The sequence below is a fragment of the Etheostoma cragini genome, chromosome 7 (assembly GCF_013103735.1).
Source record: "Etheostoma cragini isolate CJK2018 chromosome 7, CSU_Ecrag_1.0, whole genome shotgun sequence".
Classification (NCBI taxonomy): Eukaryota; Metazoa; Chordata; class Actinopteri; order Perciformes; family Percidae; genus Etheostoma; species Etheostoma cragini.
The window spans coordinates 19395207-19416579 of NC_048413.1; the positions used below are offsets into that span (position 1 = coordinate 19395207).

The window sequence follows — 21373 nt, forward strand, 5'->3', positions numbered from 1 at the left end:
CCCCCCCCCCCCCCCCCCCCTTCTCTTTCATGTCTAAGCTCTTCGATCAAATAAAAGCCTAAACTGCAACAACAAAAACTATGCTCATCTACATTTTCATGTCAAGGCTTGTCTCCTCATCACACCTAGGCAACAAATGTATTGTACTACTGTAGTGTTGTACTCATGTTGAGGATTTGTGTGTACTCAGCTTGTGATTGGACATTTTTGAGCGCTTAAGGCAGCAATATAATACATGCTTGTAACAAGTGTGTGCTGTGCTGTGCTGTTTTGACTGTATCTCTGATTCTTCCCTTTTGAACCCAGGAGGACGACGGGCTGCGGAAGAGAAAGGTGACCTCAATGGGCGCGCCTTACTCTTCTTCCTCCTCCGCCATGGCCACCTCAGGCATGAGGGACGAAGGCCTAAGCACCCGCATCCTGGCGCTCTGCGTGCTCTTCTTTGTCATTGGAGTCATCATTGGCAAGCTGGCCCTGTAGAGACACAGACAGACAGTGACAGACGGGCGGATGGCGTGCTCGGGAGGACATGTGTCAATGACGGCAACAGGGATGTCTTCTGGGTTTATGTTGATTTCTCTTTCTTTTTTTTTAGGCAATATCATAACGGTTTGTCAAGATGGAAAATGATTTAACGTAAAAAGAGAACAAAGGAAGGCAATCCCTAGTGAAACCATGTGCGAGGGTTTTTGTCACAGGTCTTGCCTTTTTCTTTTTTTGTGAAATAATCACCACCTCTGATCTGTTCTTCTCTGTCCATCCCTCCTTCCTAAATGATCTTCCGCAACTTGCACAGGTAACAGTTAGTTGTACGTGGGAGTGGTTTCATGCTGGCTGAATGTCAAGTCTTTCATTGATTCTTCTTTGATTCTTAAGTCTTCAAGTTCCTCACTCACATTGTCTATAAGAAAGATCTAACACTCCTCTTCTGATAATCTCTCTTCCACTTATTAGTGATCATCTGCAAAGAGAGGTGAACAGTGATCAGTGAAAGACTTTTTCTAGATTCAAGCTAAATGTATTGTCTTCTGAACAGTATGTGATAACAATGTGAGCCAGTAGAAGGTGTGTGTGTGTGTGTGTGTGTGTGTGTGTGTGTGTGTGTGTGTGTGTGTGTGTGTGTGTGTGTGTGTGTGTGTGTGTGTGTGTGTGTGTGTGTGTGTGTGTGTGTGTGTGTGTGTGTGTGTGTGTGTGTGTGTGTGTGTGTGTGTGTGTGTGTGTGTGTGTGTGTGTGTGTGTGTGTGTGTGTGTGTGTGTGTGTGTGTGTGTGTGTGTGTGTGTGTGTGTGTGTGTGTGCGTGTGCGCGCGCGCCTTGATTTTGCTTATGTGACTGCGTGTGGATGTTTTGTGAGTAGACCACAGACGATGAAATAACAGGCTGTTTTAGAATGGAGGAAGAAGGGTGGTTTGAAAACAAAACTGTCATCTAAACAGATTTCCTGTACACAACAGAAACATGGGGGTCTTTTTAGGAAATCAGTTTTAAACTTGATCATGTTTGTTGCTTACCAGCCCAAGGAATCAGTAGAAATCTGATAAATCAATTTTTTGGCCATTTATAAAATGATAACGTGGTAAACCTCATGATATCGATAAGAACTTATGCTGCATGATGATGTTGTTTACAAAAACAGAGCTTCATCAGGTTAAGAGAGGCACCCCCGAATATTTCCAACGCATAACATACAGTATGTAACAATAGCTTTGGCCACCTTGTTTAATTTTGCCCATGGAGTATTGTATTTGCGTCTTAGTGTATTACAGCTGTTTGCCTTTTTTCTTATCATGTAGCCACGATGCTTCTGTTGTTTATAGTATTCAAATGCACTATATTCAAGTGTTCACTCTGCAGTCTGCATGAAATGACCCCAACTTATGATTATTATTCTTTTTTTGAGTGTTGAAGCTATATTGGACAAACAAGAAAATACCATCTTCTTAAAAGGCACCATCTTGAGGTGTGTGCGTGTGTGTGTGCGTGCGCTCTCTTTCTTTCCATCATCTTTTTTTTTTCTTTGCTGTTGGGCTCTGGTGGTCTTGCGGTAACTGAGATAACACAGCTGTAATATCTCGGCTGTCTCGTGACCACCCTACCAGGTTGTTCAAGGAAAAAAAAAAAAGAATAAGTATCTCTATTTTTCATTGCCTGAGGGAGCTTTGGGAGCAGAGAAGTTGGAATGTGGATGGCTGGCAGGAGGACTGACCTGTAAATACACACTACATTAAAGAAGACAAAGAAAATAAGGCATCAGCGCTTCAGACCACACATGCAAAGATACAGTCACACAACAATGTAATCACACAGAAATTGGATACTCTTTTGTATGTACATAAAAATATAACTGGCAAAGTTATTAACATACTGTATTAAAGGAAGAAAATAAACAACCACCATGGATCATGTAGCATCATAATTAAAATATATAACCCCCCTCACTCTTCCCCAACTGTCTGCTTCTGTGAAAAGCTTGCACTTGTTGTATTTAATTCTAGATTTAAAACCAGATTGTAAGGTGTGTGTGTGTGTGTGAAAAGGAAATTGAGATAGTAAGTAACAGAGCAAATATCTATGGTGCAGAACCACTGAGCTGATGCTCTGAATTAGTTGTTATTCGGTGCTGAAATGAAATTGAACTGCTTTTAACAGGTTAAAGGAGCACTCCACTGATTTTACACATGTAGGTCAGTTTACTTGACATGAAAACAGTTGTACTTTGTCTTCTGGCATTCTGAAGGAAGTTAATCACGATCAGGGGCTTTAAGACTAAGACTAAACCAAGACCAAGACCGTTATTTATTTAATCTCTCTATCGGTTACAGAACCATCTCTGTAGTAGGCCTCTGTGCAGTGGTGGAAAAATATTCACATCCTTTTCTTACTAGTACCAATAGAATACCACACTGTAAAAGTATTTTTAGAAATAGATACCTCCCATTTTAGAAGCTGGAAACAATCCAAACAGTTCTGTGTTTAATCATTTAACCATTTCAGCTTGTTTATAATAAAACATTGTATTTAATAAACCACATAGACCTATATCTTGTGTGCAATAATCTTAATTTGTAAAGTAACTACTAAATAAAACTGCCAGTAAAAAGTACAATATTTTTCTCTGGAATGTACTAGAAATAGAAAGTGGCTTGAGAAGAAAAGACTAAAATAAAGTACAAGTAGGCCTGCCTCAAATTTGTACTTCCGTACTGTACTTGAGGAAATGTTGGAGCTGATGGAAACCACCTGCAATGACAGTGGTTTGGGTGCGGCCACAGGTTCACCGGGATCCGGGGAACAGTCCGGTGCATCGCCAGGTTCTCATAAACTGTTTCTGAAATTAACGGCAGTTCTTTTATGGATTAAACTATCCCAAGAACAAAATGCCATGACAGTACACAGCACAGTACAGAGAAAATAGAAAGCATATTACTCATGTATAAGTGAGTACAAAAAAAAAATAGCCCAGGAAATAAAAGAAGTACAAAGTAACGCGACACGAGTGCTCATGTTGTCCAGCAGATGGAGACAGATATCCAACAAGCACCGCCTACCTGCAGTCACTCCTCATCGGGCAACATGACGTCATTGGGCCTTATACAGGAAGTAGAAAAACATCAACAATCCTTCCAGGTTCCTGGCTAGGGCGAAGTGTCAGTGTAGCCTAGCAGCGAAGTAGCTAAGCTTGATTTTCTTGGGGTTTTCGCAGATTTGTTTTATTATTTATTTTTTTAGAATTAGTGTAACGTTAACTGTAGCAGTCCAGATATGTCGTTGTTGGCTAAGATATTTGGAGGAGGAGGAAAAGGAGGAAAGGGACCGAGCCCACAGGAGGCGATCCAGAAACTCCGAGAGACGGAGGAAATGCTAACGAAGAAACAGGAATTTCTAGAGAAAAAGATCGATCAGGAACTACAAATTGCCAAGAAAAACGGCACGAAAAACAAAAGAGGTGAGATATCGGGGCGTATTTTCTGTTAGTTTCTATGCTTTAACGTCACATTGTTTGGTCAACAACACTAATATAAATGTTAGCAAGTTAGCTAAGTTGGCTAACTTTCCTCAGCTGTCAGGGAACTGTTGGCTGCCTCAGCTACCGTCGTTCTCACGGCCACGGTGGCCGCCAGAGAGAAGTGGACGTTTTTATCGGTTGTGTGTGAGATTATAACTTTTTTTTTAGTGAGGTAAGGTAACGCGAGCCTTGTCTTTTCCCCAAAATATTTGGGATGATAAATTGTTCGTCTGGTTGTGGTCGTCTTAACATCAGAAAGGTGTGGCTAGCGGTGCGGAGACAGTTAATTGTCAGATACTGCTGAGACTAGCAACAGAGATATTGGCTCAGTGTGTTAGGACAAGGGTTGAGCATGAGTTGCACATGTTAAAGGGACGTGAAATCCCTGTCAGGGAGGTGGGCGTGTCTGCACCTTGGTCAGAAGTCTGAGACCTCTTCACGTCCAGAGGTCCTACAGCTGCCACAACACCAGTACAAAGACCCATTTACGTCACGCTTTCTATTACTACGGGCAACATGGAAACATTTCTGTTCATGTCAAGCAGGGCAAGGAAGTCAAACTGATATGTTGTTGGTAAAGTTTGACATTTTGGCCTGATAATGGCTGTGTAGGACAGTTCATTAGTTGGTTGTTAAATTGTTATGATTATTACTTGTGTGCAAATGGACATGTTGGGCTAATGACACTGCTAGAATACAAATCAAAAGGATCCCAAATATGTAGTGTAAATCCTCTGGGATTATAGATATCCATAGTGTATATAGTGGATGTCTGGGCTGTAGTTTTGAAGACACCTAAAACGCATGATAGTGTTGATTAAGAATACAATAATGTACCTGAGAGTGATTAAAAGCAATGTAAGTCAGCGGGTTACCAAAATCAAAGGCCATCAGCAGCATCATCATCAGCAAAGAGAAAAACTTATAACTTGAATTTTAGGTTATCCATCAAGTAAATAATCACTGGAGATTGATTAAGAATATTGGCTTGAATACTTTTGTATAGATTACCCTTACCCATATTATTTCCTCCTCCAGCTCTACAAAGGTTGACAGAATGAGTCAACCCAGCATGACAATGCTAGTTTTGCTACAGCCTATCAGGTGTGAGTCAGTGGTTATGGTTATGGTTGCTGATTCCTTTCTACTTTCCACTTTCTCCATCTCACCTGCCAAGTTTCAATCAAAAGCTATATCTAATTGTCCTAATAGTCACTAACATGGTAAATTAGTGTGTTAGCATTTTATTTATAATCACTGTAATATTGCACAGTAAGAGATATGCTGACTGACCCTGCAAATGTTGAACCACTTATTCAAGCTCTCATTCCGGTTAAAGGACAAAAGAATCCCCATGATGGGGATAATGATTTACAGTTTTACTGTACTGTCATTAATTGTCCTTTCTACGCAATCAGTCTATTTTTTGTGACAATCTATGCATCCTAACTCCTTTCATCCTGTCTTTCTCTCCTCAGCGGCTCTGCAAGCTTTGAAAAGAAAGAAGCGGTATGAGAAGCAGCTCGCTCAGATCGACGGCACGCTGTCAACCATCGAGTTCCAGAGAGAGGCTCTGGAGAATGCCAACACCAACACTGAAGTGCTCAAAAACATGGGCTTTGCTGCCAAGGCCATGAAGTCTGCCCATGAAAACATGTAAGGACCAGCACCCAGTCACTGATTATTAAGTTCTGTAACCATTTTATTGATGTATGGATTGGACTATAGAGAAAGCTTGTTTATAAAAAATACTATATTTGTAGCCTGCTGCTTCTCAATTGCCTTCATGGGACTACAGGGAGAGTAAAAAAAGAGTCAGTAAACCAATAAAGAGATTATTCAGAATATGCTTTGCTCTTAACAAAATCCAAAGGATTTGACCCGTACATAATACCTCCCTAATCCAAACCTATCAGCACTGGATCTTATTATGTTATCAGTGAAATAATATATGAAGAATTTATATGAAAACAGGCATTCCATAGATGTTTCCCTGCTAGAATACTTTGAATTCTGCCAACTTGCCAGTGTGTGTAGGACAATGAGGCTTGGTTAAAAGGTGTAATGCTTCCCTGCTGGTTGTTTTAGGGACATTGACAAGGTGGACGACCTGATGCAAGACATTACCGAGCAGCAGGAGCTGGCCCAGGAAATCTCTGACGCCATCTCTAAACCTGTCGGCTTTGGAGAGGAGTTTGATGAGGTGGGCGACACTTTGGAGATACTAGATTTTTGCATTCTTGCGTGTAATACATGATGGACTGATGATGACACGGAGTTAACCCAGTAGAGCAAGGTTCATCCTCATCCTACATGCTGCCCAGCATTGTTTTGACATCCACCAGGTTAAACTCAGTTTGTTGACTTGACATTAGGGCTGCCTTAATTTTCAATGGTCTCATTCATAGACCAACTTCACCACAGTTGATGGTATTCAGTCATAAGGGGACAGTGTGACAGAAAGAATATGTTCTTTCTCAAATTCTCAGTCAACTGACTTGAAGAATTTTGATTAAACTCTCAGCGAGATGATTTACTCACCATGTGAACAGACACACAAGATTAGGACCAGATTATACCACCCCACTCTAATTTAAAACAAATATACACACATATATATATATATATATGTATATATATGTGTGTGTGTGTAATCTGTAATGTTTGACTAGCTGCAGTGGAAGGCCCACAGCTTTCCGCGATGGAAGAGAAAAATGGAGCAATCTTGGAAGTGACAGGTCGTGGATATAGACCAGGTTTTACATGAATTAGTTTGTAATCATCCTCATCTTTAGCGTTGTTTGCTGTGTTTTTCAGGATGAGCTGCTGGCCGAGTTGGATGAGCTGGAACAGGAGGAGCTGGACAAAAACCTGCTGGAGATCGGGGGACCAGAGAACGCCCCCCTCCCCAACGTGCCTTCTACTTCATTACCTTCCAGACCTGGTGAGAACTTTGATACAACAACTCTGTGTGCCTGACTCCAAGATCTAATTTATTTTTGTTGTTGTTAAAGGAATAGTTTGACACTTTGGGGAAATATGGTTATGCGCTTACTGGCTGATAATATTAATCTTACAAATCCAAAATTGTGAAGAGATATATAGATATTTGTTTTTGGATTGAAAGTGGATTTTTCTAATATACCACCTATACTTTGACCGCCGTCACTATCCCGAGGATAAACAAATCATTCATTTATTATAAACTTCTTTGTATTAATCTTAGTTTATCATTTTATATACAGACTAATCAATGACACACTTCATCTCATTATTGACAAGCATGTATTAGCTACAAGAACAATTAGAATAACGTGACATACTGGTTGGCTAATGAATGGTTAATGAAAGCTATGGAACTCAACTGTTTAGAAAGGCTGCAGGTTTATTTTACATTAAACTGTCTGACATTTCTGTGACATATTTCATCCTTTCCTCTGGCCTCACTCTGCTGCTGATGTTAAAATCGTATTGCAGACAGGTTCCGCTAGTAGAGAAATCCCCATGCACAGCTGGGATTGAAGTGCCGTCCGTTGTCATCCACCTTATCAAACCTAATTTACCATGTGAAATTCCACTCAAAACCATAACAACAATTCAATGTTCTTACTTATCGGCCACTAATAAACCAACCACCGATGTCTTCTGCATCACTAGTACAAACATGAGAGTTAGTCCTTTCATGTAACTCTTTGCCAGAAGGCTTTTTACTTCAAGCTCAGCTAATAAGGCAGCGTACAAACCTGCTGAGAACAGTTAAACATAACCGTACCAATTCCTTTACATCTCTCACAACTCTTCTTTCTATCTTTTCACCCCAAAGCCAAGAAAGAGGAGGACGAGGACGATATGGAGGACCTGCAGCGCTGGGCAATGGAAGCCATGTAACGCAGCATCTGCCACATCATACCTGCATCAGAGAGGGAAGAGGAAGGAGCAAATGGAATGAATGGACTGATAGGATGTTGTGTATGAGTATATTTTTGTGCATCTGAAGAGAGCTGACTTGATGTAACACTACAAAAAAAAGCAAAAATGCTGTAGACTTTGTTTTCATGTCCCCTTCACGAATACAGAGACCCCTGGTTGCTCAGCCAACGAGCCAGGATACAATATTTTTACCCTCAATTTTACTCACAATGCTAGCACTTAATGGTCATTGACTGGGCTGGGCTATTTTAGCACCCACAGAGTTCATACTGAGGTTTAATAATATGAGTTCTGTGGTGCAAAAACAGAGTTGTTGTCAGATCAGTGTTACAGGCTGTGTGACGTTGCGAACGTCACTGGATGACAGGGCGGAATTTTCATCAGGGCTGAATCCTCAAAGGTCCGTATCCAACTCACATATTTACCTGTTTGTGGCGTTAAAATGGCTCGACGTTTGTTTTTTCTTCTTGACAAAAAGAACCTTTGCTCTCTGTTTTTTGTTGATGCTGTTTAAAATAGGAGAACAGCTGATCCGAACCTCTACTTTTGTTTCAGGTTGCGTGCTTTGTCCCTTTCCCTCCTCCTCTCCTCGTCCACTCCTGCCGCCATTTCAGCGACTTTTACCTCCCTCAAAAGCGTTTTCACCCGTGGTTATTTGGTGTAAATATCCCAAATGTGTCTTTTTATATACTGTATTTCTGTCATCACTGAGAGGATCTGTTGAGGTTGTGTGAAGCATGCAACATAGGGAAATCACAATACAGATCACAATACACGGCTAGAAAGAGAGATGTTAAACCTACTGTTTCATCCTGCTCTGTCCGTCTCGGTCCTTCTCATAAGGGTTATTGTTTCAAACTGTATAATGTTGAATAATAATAATATTAATAATAATAAAGTATTGTCACACCATATTAACTGCATCTTGAAAGGAGATGCTGGTTTGTAAAAGATTAGATTATAATCGATCTACAACATTTTGGAGTTTTAAAGAGTTGGTTCATTCTTTTTCAAAGTCATCATGTACATTTTTTACATAGAAAAAAAACATAACACAAGGATGGATGGACAAGCATGTTTGCATTTCTATGTTTTATTTATCCAGATGAGAATATCATTTGCAAAATCATTAAAGATTTTCAATTCTTTTATTGTAGTTTTGTCATTTATAATATGTTAGAACATCCTAATCCATCATTATTTTCCAGAGCCCTAGAAGATGTCCGACCACCTTGCCAAAACCCAAATATTCAATTTACTGTCAAAGAAGACAAGGAAAAGCAGCAAATCCTCACATTTGAGAAGCTGGAGCCATCATATGTGTGGCATTTTAGCTTGAAAACTGACATAAATTAATAATTGAAATCAGAACACTTTCCAATTATTATTTTGTCAAACGACTATTGACATTGTCTGCACTGAGAGTCAAATATTTTGGATACCAGCATTTTCTAATAAATGTCAAACGGCATACGAGTAAATACATTCAAGTACAAGTACACAGTATTATTAGAAAATGCAATCACTAGTATGAAACACCTGTAACAGACAGCAGTAAATATATTTATCCTGCCGGTGATATTAACTGATCACAGGTTTTAGATGCAAGGCTTTATTTTTTATACAGTACATTATGACGGGTGTATACTTTTGCTTAACTTGATATAAATACTAACATTGGCAAGGGAAGAGCAGAAAAAGTGAGATTATCCTGAGTTTTCGCACACAGTATTCGAAATAAACGTTTAGTTTGACTGTCAAGATCCGTGATGGAACATAGGTATTGTGGTTGTGCTATCTTGCTCTTGAACGCCCAGCTGAAACGCGACGTCGCAAAGTCATGACGTCCAGATTTGGAGACTTCACGCTTGCGTATTGCGGATCTAACGCTGATGCAAGACATTTTCGGAACAGCATTGTGGGGCTGAACGAGAGACAAAAAGTAGCCAGATTGCAGTCACTTTTCAGGCCGCAAATATGTCAGGAGACGAGGTAAGTCATCTCGGGTTATCCGCTGGTTAGTATGTGTTGGTGTGTAGACTTGTTGGGTGAAATTGGGTGAATTATCTGGTCAGATCGGTGTTGAGGATGACTTTGGGCCTCTGCACTGCTGCTCCCCTCCGTTCTCTTAATACATCCATGCTCCCCTCCCTGTCCGCACCAGCTCTCACATGGCTGCAATCGAGCTAGCAACGGGCCGACCCGCCAAGATGTCCAAAAATATTCAGTACACCACTGTATTACGATATATCACATTGTACATATTATTTATTTTCACCGTGGTTTATCAATCCGCGCCGTCAACGCTGATGGATAACTCAAATTGATAGGTTGGAGTTAGCTAGCTAGCGTTAGCTGGCCGGTAACTAGCTAGCTAAGCTACGGAGCTAACGGCCAAGGTTTTTAACGTTACTAGAAACAATACGACAGTTCACACCAAGACCTGACAGGTACCACCGTCAGAACGATGCTCGGCAACATTATCAAAAAAAAAAAATCTCGAAATGGAGTTGTTTAGGAATTATATACAGGCTCTAGATCATTTTAACATTGTGACTGTCAATTTTATTAACTATCATGGTAACTTAATCTGGTTGCAGTGACTTACTATGCTAGTGCAGTAATTCAATTAACAGTCAACGTCAGAGTATTTAAGGAAAATGCATCATGTAACTGAGATAACAAAACCAAAGAAAAAAAATATTACACCACGAATTTGATGTTATTCACAAATCTAAATTATTCCCACCATAAACCACCTTAAATCTGTGTACCCCATCTGACATTTAATGAAATGATTTAGTATGTCTTTCTATGTTCTGATCCCCTGGCATTTTCTGTACATTTTCTGTTTCATGTTATTTGTCAATACATGAATATAAAAAGTGAGATACAATAGCCGTTAACATGAAGAAAAATATTGCAATATTGCATCCCAACTCGCATATCGCAATAGCTATATTAAGGCTATAAATCGTTTATACCGCAGTCACTAAAATACTACTTTCTGAAGGGCTGGAAGGTGTCCTTTGTCGCCGTATCTCAGTTATTTTCCTTATCTATGAATCCATATTCTTTATGGTTTACTACACAATATGGAAGAAAAAAGGGGAAAATCAGACTTTCCCAGATTCCAAATGGCCATTCACATTTTTTGTTTTTTCCCACAAACTATCCATAATTGTAAGATAGAATATTAGTTATCATTAAAGTCAAATAGTCCCATTTGTCCGTCTGTAGCCAGAGAATCCTGATAAACATGACTATAACAGAGATTCATTTAGCAGATTAATTGTCTGTTGACTATTTAATTATTGTCTGTTACATGACGCTTTCATCAATGTTGAGCAGTAGTTGAATCACTGTTTAATGTCAGAGCACAAAGTATCTTAACAGCACTTAACTTTCATTTAATAATACCAGTCGACTCATTAATGAAACTAACCCTAACCCGTAAATGGCAAGTAGTCATGTAGTAATAATACACGAAAATAATAGAATTTGCCTCATCTGGTACTTTTGTATATGAGGACACATAATCCCAAAACTGATAAGGATTACAGTGAAACACACTTAAAAATCATCTGCAGGGACCTAATGGATTAAAAAGTTATTTTAAGAAAAACTAAGTTGTAATGTATTAAACACTTGCCAAAGCAAGATGTGACCCATCTTGGTTAAATTGATAAAAGAACATTTCTCACAGGGAAAAAAAACGTATTGATGTTCTCTCTTTCATTTTTCTTTCCTTCAGATGATTTTTGATCCCAACATGACCAAGAAAAAGAAGAAGAAGAAGAAGCCCTTCATGCTAGATGAGGAAGGAGGAGAAGGGGTGGGAGGAGAAGAAGCTAGAGAGGTGGAGGCGAAGGAGGCCGAACCAGAGCCGGGAGACGACAAGGAACTGGATCTAGAAGAAGATGAATGCAGGAAGAAAGGTTGGAATGATTATAGAGATGTCAGTGCATAAATGTGTCCCTTCTTCACGAGGGATGTAACATTATACATTTATCCGCCAGCCTGCATTAAGTTGGAATCAAGCAGAGTTTGTTTTGTTTTCAGAGCCGTCCGACGATTTAAACGACTTGAACTTCTTCAACCAGAAGAAAAAGAAGAAGAAACCCAAGAAAGTGTTTGAGAATGATGTCGAGGAGGGATTAAAGGTCAGTCACTGTGAAGCCACAACCTTGCCTCTCGTTGTTCCACTTCTACCGTTGCCTTCCCATCACTCTGCTATTTGTTGTAACCACATTCATTTCTCATCATCATCTCCTCCCTGAATTTCACTTCTCATTGGTCCATATCAGGAGCTGAAAATTGAAGGAGAGCTGCCAGAGGTAATGGAGGAGGACAATCTGGACCTGATGCTTCCTACAAAAAAGAAGAAGTCAAAGAAAGTGGACTTTGATGAGGGAGAGTTGCTGGAGAAGGATGACGGTAAGAATAAGTTACCTCATGTTTACAGCCGGCAACTTGATGAAGACGTGTGTGTACTCATATGTTTGTATGACGTGTTTTCAGCATTAGAGGATGATGAGGGGAAGAACAATGATGGGATCTCATTCAGCTCCTCTACAGGACCAACCTGGGCCGGCACTGAAAGAGACTACACTTATGATGAGGTAGGACAGCTGTAAAACACACACACAAACACACACACACACACACAAACACACACACGCACACACACACACACACACACACACACACCAACACACTAAAAAAAAATAAGTTGCATCACAGAATGTAAAGAGGGGGGAGCAAAAGAGGAAGGTATCTCAATTGTTATCCTCTTTATTTCCTGAAAACTGGAACAAATGCATAACCTTTTTGGACATTGTTATTTCTGATGTCCATCGGGAATAAACATGTAGAAATCACAAGGAAAAGACGCTCCTTCCAACTACAGAACTTGCCTGAGAATCAACACATTTTTTAAGATTTCTAAAGCATCAAAGTTACCTGATGATGGTTGGCTGTACACCCATGGGTATTTTGCGAAAAGAACTGCTGTTAGTTCGCCAAGTTTTTAATTGTGCCGATCTGTCAAAATGTAAAAGATAAAGGCTTTAAAAATGGTAGCCCTCAGCTAATACACTATCTCCATGGCAACATTATACTTTTTATTCACATCCACCGAAGGAAACATGGTAGTGATCAAGTAGAAGTAAGACAAACTTCAAAATTCTGGTCCTAACTTTTAAAGCCCTACAAGGACAGGCACCCCCATACATCTCTCACCTGATACAGCTGCGTACATCCTCACGTAGTTGGAGATCAACAGGCCAGAGACTATTAGTTGCCCCCCGTACACATTTCAAAACTAGGAGGGACCGCTCATTTCAAGCTGTTGCACCCAGGTTGTGGAACGCTTTGCCTCCTTCCATGCGCTGCTTAGGCTGTGTGGAACACTTTAAAACTCACTTGAAAACTCTGCTTTTTAAAGAGGCTTTTAACTAGATCGTAGGGTGGTTAGGCTGGTCTTATGTGTAACTGGTATTCTTTTGTTTTTATTTTTATGACGTATTGTATTTATGAAAATTGTTAAATGCTTTTGTTGTGAAGCACTTTGTGATCTTCATCTGAGAAAAGTGCTGTACAAATACATTTTACTTTACTTTACTTACTTACAAAGAATAATAGGAGAAATCCATCAATATGAACTTTTTAACTTGCACTAGATGAAAGCTCATAGTGTCAGTATTACAGAAATGTAAAACACGTACATATGTTTTACATTTCTGTAATACTGACAGTCTCTTCTATCCACAAAAAAGTCAACACAAATGCTTCTTATGGTTTTATCCTAATTATAGTGTGCATGACTCTTTGTACCCTCTGTGTCTCAGCTCCTGAACCGAGTCTTCAACATTATGAGAGAGAAGAACCCGGACATGGTGGCCGGAGAGAAAAGGAAGTTTGTGATGAAGCCTCCTCAGGTGGTCCGAGTGGGAACCAAGAAAACCTCCTTTGTCAACTTCACAGACATCTGCAAACTGTGAGCCCCCCAACTCTCCCACCTTGTACACACCTGTGCACTTCTCCCACCGTTATTGGCAATGTTACTGACACCGATGCTACATTTTACATCTAGAAACTGACCTTGTATGCCCTTCATCACAGGTTGCATCGTCAGCCTAAACATCTCCTCGCTTTCCTGTTGGCCGAGCTGGGAACAAGGTATGCTTTTTGTATTGAAAATAAGGAAAAAACAGTGTTTTGTATTTTGTTTCAATTTCAGGCCCTTAGTTCCTAAAAATAAAAGGAAGAATGTCATGTGCATTTTTGATGAAAGCTTTGATTTGTGTTTGCTTTGTGCCTTTTTTCCTGTTCAGTGGTTCCATAGACGGAAATAACCAGCTTGTGATCAAAGGCAGATTTCAACAGAAACAGATAGAAAATGTGTTAAGAAGATATATCAGTAAGTAACAATTACACCTAGCGAATAGCAATTCATTACTTCAGTCTTTTGAAATTAACACTCTGGTTTTATACTTTCCCACCAACTCGCTCATATCTGTATTTCTGTGAGTACAGCCGTGCTAATAACTGTCTTCCCACCCCCGCAGAGGAATACGTGACGTGTCACACCTGCCGCTCCCCAGAGACCATCCTGCAGAAGGACACTCGCCTGTATTTCCTGCAGTGTGAAACGTGCCACTCCCGCTGCTCCGTCGCAAGCATCAAGACCGGCTTCCAGGCTGTGACGGGCAAGAGGGCGCAGCTCCGCGCCAAAGCCAACTAAAGACCACCGAAACTGGGCTCCGCCTCCTCTCACGGCCTCCCCTTTCCCCTCAGAGGGGCCGCGGCTGGGGTTGGACGCCCCTTTGATTCTCTAAAAGGACTCTCTGAATCGAACTGTGGGAGGGTTTGGCTGTTAAGTTTTGTCGTGGCCTGATAGGCCAGGGAGTGAGAGAGTATCTGAAGCTGAACAGATGGGGTTCAGGCAGCGTAAGCAGATGATGTGTACCACATACACTGTTGGATACATTTGATTTGTTGTGATCTGTCTGATGAATCCTCCACCTCCTAGTTTTTTTTTGTTTTGTTTTTTTTCATTTGCTGTGATTCTTGATTTCTGCAAGAAAACCCTGCTTTGATGTGGCTTCCTCATTCTTTCCTCACAATTTACATACACCAGACATGAATGTTTATTTGGATAAGGAATAATTTCTCCATGCAACCTGCCAAATTAAAGCTAAGTTGATCTACAATTACAAAAGTGTGGTTGCTCTGGTATTTGTAGTTGTGTGGCTAATGTGGTCACCTTTTGTTCTTAAATTCGACATTGCTTAAACTTAAGGTTGTTCCTGTTTTTGGACTGGCCAGAAATTACAAAACTGCCAGTCCAGAATTTTGTGCTCTAGCTTTTCAAAGAGAGAACTCAAAATCACTGGGCTGGAGTATGTACAGGAAGATTTGTCACTGTAGCTAGTCTGTGACCGGATCATTACAGAGACCTCATTTTGATCATCTTATAGCAGGAGATGACCACAGTCGGACAACCAGGGATTGATAAAGGAGAGAACACCTTCCCACTGAATACTTTAAAAGAGGTTGTGTGTTTGACAGACAGAATTATACAGTGTGTTTGTGAGTGCTTTTGTGGCATTGATGAACAATTGTGTACTTCATTATTTCTTGCTTTGACTTCTGAAGTCAAGATCAACCCATTTTATGAAACATTGGAAATTTTACGGGAAAATAAATAAAATCATTTTGTCAAGAAGAGCAGGTTTTTTGAGCTCATGCCATTCCCCCCCAACACCTAAATGCTTCTCTAAAACCAACCAGAGAAGGCACCCCAGATCAGTCTTCACCAACAGGTCTTTCTTTTTAAGGGTGGTTAAAGAAATTTACACCACAAGCTAGCCAGGATATGAAGGTTTAGTCTAATGATACTGGATATCACATGATTTACATGATATTGGTTCTGTTCTTGTTTGAGAAGGCTGTTGAAAGGGTCTGACTGGAATTATTTTAAAACCTGGTTTTTACAAAAAAATAAAATAGTTATCTCTCTCTCCATTACTGCTCTCTCTTTGTGCGTACATCCATGTTGCCACAAAAGTTGTTTTGCACAGAAAAATGACATGATTATTGAAAATCTAACCATAGTGCCTTGTTTTTAGACGTCAATGACTGATTACCCAGCAGCAGATTTGTTTGTTACTTGCTTTGACACGGATGCTGTGTTTCTGCAACTTTTGCAGGCCATAAAGTGTTACTTGCAAATAATGCATTCATATAGCTGAGATTTGAACAATTAGGGTCATGGTTACGTAATAAGTGTAATTAATTAACCAAATCTAAAAAACGTAAGTGGCTGCAAAAATGCTTGTATGGGAAAAAATACATTACTGTAGTACAATTGATTTATATCTTTAAAACACTGGTATTTGGGTACTTTAATTTTAGATTGCACTTGACACTTTGCTGGATCATACTTTATGTGCAAAGCACTAAGATCATAGGATACAATAACAATATAATCTCTATAATAGCCAACATTTTATTACTATAGTGCTTTTAGTATTGTTTTTTTGTTGATGTGATATTCATCCCAACAGTATGCGATCAAATGTAAAAACAGGAACAGTTATTTTGTATTGGTTTAGTTTAGTTATTAATATACATTAATGCTTTTATTTTGAAGTATAATACAGGAAATCTCCCATCATTAGCTTGGCGTTGATTGGCTAGTTTGGCCCGATCGCTTACAGTGCAAACGGTAGGCAACTAGCCCGAGCTTGGTAACGACTCGAGCCGTCGAGAAGAACAGTCGAGAATAACATTAGGCGAGATAATCATGCCTCGTGTGTATATTGGACGACTGAGCTATCATGTCCGCGAAAAAGACATCCAACGATTTTTCAGCGGATACGGAAAGCTCATGGAAATCGATTTAAAAAATGGGTGAGTTTGTTACAAGTATCTTCCAGCTAAGTTAGCATTAATGTTAACGACGTCAACGCTAGTGCAAAAACAATTTACGCTTTTAAGCAAATGTTTTTTCTTCTCTTCAGTCAATTAGCTTGTAAAGTTAAACCAGCGAGTTTATTTTGTTGGAATATAACATGTACCGTTAGATTTTGTGTTTGATACCTCAACTTTGCGTCTTGCTCGTGTGGCAAATGTCGCATGGCCAACATGGCGTCTTTGTGTTTGCTACAGCGCGGAGCTAGCGGGCCCAGCTCACCATAACTAACGTTAGCTGGTTTAATGTAAATGGAAACATGGCGTGTTTCAGGCTGATATGAAGTAGCTGTTATTGATGTGGCCCTATTAGTTTACATTTAAACTCCGTCTTTCCCTTTCAGGTATGGATTCGTGGAGTTCGAGGATAACCGGGACGCCGACGATGCCGTGTACGAGCTCAACGGAAAGGAGCTGTGTGGCGAGCGCGTGATCGTCGAACATGCCCGGGGCCCGCGGCGAGACCGAGATGGCCATAGTGGGGGTTACGGGGGTGGTGGGCGCAGTAAGTGTAGTCTTTTACAAGATGCCCTCTCCTCCGCTTCCCCTTGGGGTGAAGTGGCGAAGTGGATTGCGCAGAGAGCTGTTGGTTTTACACTGGCGCCAATGAACAGACTTGCATAGATATTTGACGTTTACTGACTCTTGCTTTTCAGGTACATTATTACGGTTATAAGCAGACGTCTTTAATCATATGGCTATACGTTAACTATGGTTCAAGTTGCATGCAAACTTTAAAGTTGCTTTTTTTTATAGAACTACTTTAGTATAGTACGTCTACATGGAGAGGTTCAAAATCAACATGCTTCTTGCTCAGTTTAACTTTCTTTTTGTTTGCGTGTGCGGCCTCATCCTGCTGAACAGTTCTCATGTTCTACAACAAAGGGTTGGTGACCTGCCGGTTTTTGCTCCTCCCTGGTGATCACGGGCCACCCTTGATTGGTCTGTGGTTCATTATTGGGTGGAACAACAATATGCAAGTCAGAGCCCTCAAATAGCAGAACTCAGACTGTAGAGTTGACATTAGCTAAGATAGCTTGAAAGCAAGGCTTTCCTATTGCGGAAGTTCTCTTGGATCATAATTATTTGGGTGCGCAATGTTTTGAAGGAGTGCAATTCCAAATTGTTTGCACCACAGAAGAAAGCTAATCACATGATCGCTACAAAGCTAGCTAGTATAGTAACATTTTCATGTGAAATGTGTATTTTTAACTTTGGTATATATTTTTATATTCAACATTAACAAAAGTCCTTGATGTCTCAATTTGAAAGAGTCCAGTTGCGGGCTGAGGCTGAGAGTCCATTGAGGCTAAAGATGACTGGCTAAGATGACTGCCTGTCCCGTTTGGCCTTGGCTTTCACCTTACAATGTGTGTGTGACCTTTGCCCCCCCTTGATCCTTGGCTGACCTAACCGGAAGCCATGATGACAGCAGCCTTTTGCCAATAGACCAGGGGTGATGGTGAGGATTGCCATTGGTTTCTATGTTGACAGCAAACATAAGTGGAGCGGCTCAAGTAAAGAACTTACAATCAAAGTAAAGTTGTAAGTCAGAAAACTGGGAAACAAAATTTCAGACTGACATCTGGTCAAATACCAAAAGATTGGTGTGTTTCTTTGCACCGTTCTTTCTCAATTTGATTGAACCGTGTCCTTGGCCGCAACCTATGTGGATACTTCCTTTCTGTTTGTGTTACAGGGTTCGGCGGTCTTGAAAGAACATCACTGTTCATTTGTTTATGCAGCTTAAGCATCACAGTGTGATGTACCGAAGTAAGACGGATATTGCCGGAAACAGATACAGTGGTGCTCTTTGCAGTAGAGAACAACATCAAAATGCTGTACAATACAAATAATAGAAAGACCCCGTGCAGTGGCCTGTAGATCACTTATCTGAAGCTTTGTGTTTGGATATGGGATCAGAGGGACTCCTTTTCATAATTAAGTTCAAATTCATACCCCCCCTTGGACTTTTATCTGGCAAGTCACTGCCTTGTGTTCATTTAACCAAGGCAAGTAGTTCTTTGTCTCTTGGCCACTGTTGTCGTTTCTAACTTTTCTCATGTGCTGTTGTTTTTAAAGGTAGCGGTTACAGCAGCCGGAGCCGTTCTGGCAGGGATAAGTATGGACCTCCGGTCCGTACTGAGTACCGTCTAATCGTGGAGAACTTGTCCAGCCGCTGCAGTTGGCAGGACCTCAAGGTACATGTTTGAACACAAGCCGTTGTTTTCCTCGGGGTTCAGATAACTTTGCATTGTTGGATCAAGTGGATTTATGCTGTAACTGCTCCGACTGAATACGTCAATAAATTTCATTATTCTTCTCTGCTCGTTTTTGGCGTCCCGCAGGACTTCATGCGTCAGGCAGGAGAGGTGACTTATGCAGATGCCCACAAGGAACGCACAAATGAGGGTGTGATTGAGTTTCGATCCCACTCAGACATGAAGAGGGCCATTGACAAGCTGGACGGTACGGACATCAACGGACGGAAGATTCGTCTGGTGGAGGACAAACCTCGCAAACGAAGGTCTTACTCTGGCAGCCGCTCGAGGTGGGAATACGGAATAAGCTCTTGACACTTTACTTTTTGGAAAAGAAAATACACGCCAAGTTCTCCTGTATCCTCTGTATTGTTAACAAACTCTTAACGCTGATATCTGCCACATGATGTGACTCTAGTTCTGTTTGTGACTTTGTTTTTTCCGTCCTTAGATCTCGTAGTCACCGCCGCTCCCGCAGCAGGAGCCGCAGGAGCTCCAGGAGTCGCTCCAGATCCCACTCCAGGTGAGAATATGTCTTCTCCAAAATGAAAAATAAAGACTGGATCCAGGTTACAGTTCCAGCTATGTGTTGTCATTGATAGGTATACATATAGTCTATGTATTTGTTATTGTGTAAGGACTTAACTCATTCTTTCTTGAATTAACACAGTCAAAGCATGAAGTAAAACGTGCATTTCTTTATTCATTACAGGTCTCGTTCCCATAGCAACAAAAGACGTCGCCACTCCCGCTCCAGATCTGGAAGAAAGTCTCGCTCCAAGTCCGGAGAAAGCAAATCACGATCTCGCAACCGCAGGTCCCGTTCGCGTTCCCGCAAATCTAAATCTCGTTCACGCTCTCACAAATCCCAGTCCCGTTCAGCCGACCGGAAATCAAAATCCCGCTCAAAGAGTCGTTCAAAGGTAAAGTCAGAGCGGGATTCCCGCAGTAGATCCAAGGATATGTCTGGTCAAAAGAAGTCCCGCAGTCGTTCAGCTTCCCCCATGGAGAACGGGATAGGAGAACGCGTCACCAAATCTCCTTGCCGTTCTCCATCCCCACACGAAGAAGACCGCCGATCTAAGTCCAGGGATAAACGCTCAGCCTCCCGCTCAAAGTCCCGCTCAAGGTCCCGCTCAAAGTCCCGCTCAAGGTCTAGATCCGCTTCTCAGAATTAGATAAATCAGAAAAAGCAGGCGTTGTTGAGCTTGATCCCTATGCTGTACATAATGAGCAGTGTTGTCATACTGGCTTATGCTTCCTTGCTTGTTTACTTTTTCTCCAAGTGTGCACTTGTCTTAAAGGTGTTCTAAGATTCTCCACAGTGAGGGATACCTATTGGAATTATTTTGGTCAATGAATCGTCAACCCCAAAAGAACACATCCTTTTATTTTCAAGTGCTAGTCTTAAAATCTTTAGACCTGCAACCTGAGATGGTTAAAGTCACTGTCCCAAACAATTTAACTTGATTGGTAAGCTGTAGGTTTGTCACACCAACCAGTTGGTTTGAATCAAAAATTGTTGCTTAGCAGAAGTTCAGTTGTCTTTGTATTTAATTAATGCATTTCAGTGTGCAACAGATCTAATTTGGTTTGTAGGTAAATACAATTTGCTAGCATTAAGTGTCCCTAGTCCATAACTGTCTGGACCGTCCCTGGTTGATGCAACAGTTTTTTTTTTTTTTTGTTGTTTCATGTTCATTCAAATTACGTGGTTGTGGGAGAAAAGTAGCATTTTAGCTACAGCCTTGGAGCGGTTTCCCTTTTCTGAACTGCAGTCTCAATTGCTTTCTAAAGGAATAGGCCAATCTTAATGTTTTGCGGCACTCTAAAATGCACAACTGGGATGTAAGAACATAAAACAAGGGTTTGTATTTCATGTTTGAACTTGCATTGTAGGTGGACTATTATGATCCTTTTTAACCTCTTGTACATAGATTGTGTGATTAGCATTGAACTGATCTCTTCCTTTTTGTTGCTTATATTTGGGGTTTCTGTAACCTTGAGCAGGTAAATTGTGGAAGACCCTTTTTACTTTCTAGATTTCTGTTTACCTAGAGCTTCAAGGCCTCAAATACAATGTCCCGTTTTTCTCGCCTTTCCTGATTTTGTTCCGATTGCTTTCTAAGTCATTTTCAATTTGTATTTCATCTCTTTTCCTGCAAGTTTAATACAGAGGTTAAGGGTTTTGTCAAGCCTATG

The 21373-nt window shown here is 40.7% G+C and overlaps 4 protein-coding genes across 5 annotated transcripts in view; all 4 read left to right on the forward strand.

Annotated features, from left to right (window-relative positions):
- Positions 1 to 935, forward strand: part of LOC117948266 (vesicle-associated membrane protein-associated protein B/C-like) — a 5862-nt gene extending 4927 nt beyond the window's left edge. For both annotated transcript variants that reach the window (XM_034877840.1, XM_034877839.1), the window contains exon 6: positions 307 to 935. In XM_034877840.1, coding sequence (XP_034733731.1) covers positions 307 to 480 — 174 coding nt within the window. In that variant the 3' untranslated portion in view covers positions 481 to 935. The remainder of the gene's footprint in view (positions 1 to 306) is intronic.
- Positions 936 to 3587: 2652 nt separating this feature from the next.
- LOC117948025 (charged multivesicular body protein 4b-like) lies at positions 3588 to 9082 on the forward strand. The gene is made up of 5 exons (XM_034877458.1): positions 3588 to 3944; positions 5483 to 5660; positions 6093 to 6207; positions 6822 to 6948; positions 7828 to 9082. Exons 1-5 carry the CDS (start codon positions 3761 to 3763, stop codon positions 7890 to 7892), a joined length of 669 nt encoding a protein of 222 aa, XP_034733349.1. The 5' UTR covers positions 3588 to 3760; the 3' UTR covers positions 7893 to 9082.
- Positions 9083 to 9717: 635 nt separating this feature from the next.
- Positions 9718 to 15960, forward strand: eif2s2 (eukaryotic translation initiation factor 2, subunit 2 beta). The gene is made up of 9 exons (XM_034877371.1): positions 9718 to 9926; positions 11689 to 11872; positions 11997 to 12097; positions 12242 to 12371; positions 12456 to 12556; positions 13784 to 13932; positions 14058 to 14114; positions 14270 to 14355; positions 14504 to 15960. Exons 1-9 carry the CDS (start codon positions 9912 to 9914, stop codon positions 14677 to 14679), a joined length of 999 nt encoding a protein of 332 aa, XP_034733262.1. The 5' UTR covers positions 9718 to 9911; the 3' UTR covers positions 14680 to 15960.
- A 639-nt stretch (positions 15961 to 16599) lies between these two features.
- On the forward strand, positions 16600 to 20672 carry LOC117947695 (serine/arginine-rich splicing factor 6-like). The gene is made up of 6 exons (XM_034876867.1): positions 16600 to 16850; positions 17255 to 17415; positions 18993 to 19111; positions 19259 to 19461; positions 19623 to 19694; positions 19884 to 20672. Exons 1-6 carry the CDS (start codon positions 16744 to 16746, stop codon positions 20347 to 20349), a joined length of 1128 nt encoding a protein of 375 aa, XP_034732758.1. The 5' UTR covers positions 16600 to 16743; the 3' UTR covers positions 20350 to 20672.
- The last annotated feature ends 701 nt before the right edge of the window (positions 20673 to 21373 follow it).

What these genes read in the sequence shown, in the direction of transcription:
- eif2s2 (XM_034877371.1), top strand. An exon ending in AGATGAATGCAGGAAGAAAG is followed by an intron (nt 11,873 to 11,996) that starts GTTGGAATGATT and finishes TTTTGTTTTCAG; the next exon opens with AGCCGTCCGACGATTTAAAC. An exon ending in TGTGTTAAGAAGATATATCA is followed by an intron (nt 14,356 to 14,503) that starts GTAAGTAACAAT and finishes CCACCCCCGCAG; the next exon opens with AGGAATACGTGACGTGTCAC.
- LOC117948025 (XM_034877458.1), top strand. Translation starts at nt 3,761, where the DNA reads ATGTCGTTGTTGGCTAAGATATTTGGAGGAGGAGGAAAAGGAGGAAAG. An exon ending in CGGCACGAAAAACAAAAGAG is followed by an intron (nt 3,945 to 5,482) that starts GTGAGATATCGG and finishes TTCTCTCCTCAG; the next exon opens with CGGCTCTGCAAGCTTTGAAA. An exon ending in TTCATTACCTTCCAGACCTG is followed by an intron (nt 6,949 to 7,827) that starts GTGAGAACTTTG and finishes TTCACCCCAAAG; the next exon opens with CCAAGAAAGAGGAGGACGAG.
- LOC117947695 (XM_034876867.1), top strand. Translation starts at nt 16,744, where the DNA reads ATGCCTCGTGTGTATATTGGACGACTGAGCTATCATGTCCGCGAAAAA. An exon ending in TTACGGGGGTGGTGGGCGCA is followed by an intron (nt 17,416 to 18,992) that starts GTAAGTGTAGTC and finishes TTGTTTTTAAAG; the next exon opens with GTAGCGGTTACAGCAGCCGG. An exon ending in TACTCTGGCAGCCGCTCGAG is followed by an intron (nt 19,462 to 19,622) that starts GTGGGAATACGG and finishes TTCCGTCCTTAG; the next exon opens with ATCTCGTAGTCACCGCCGCT.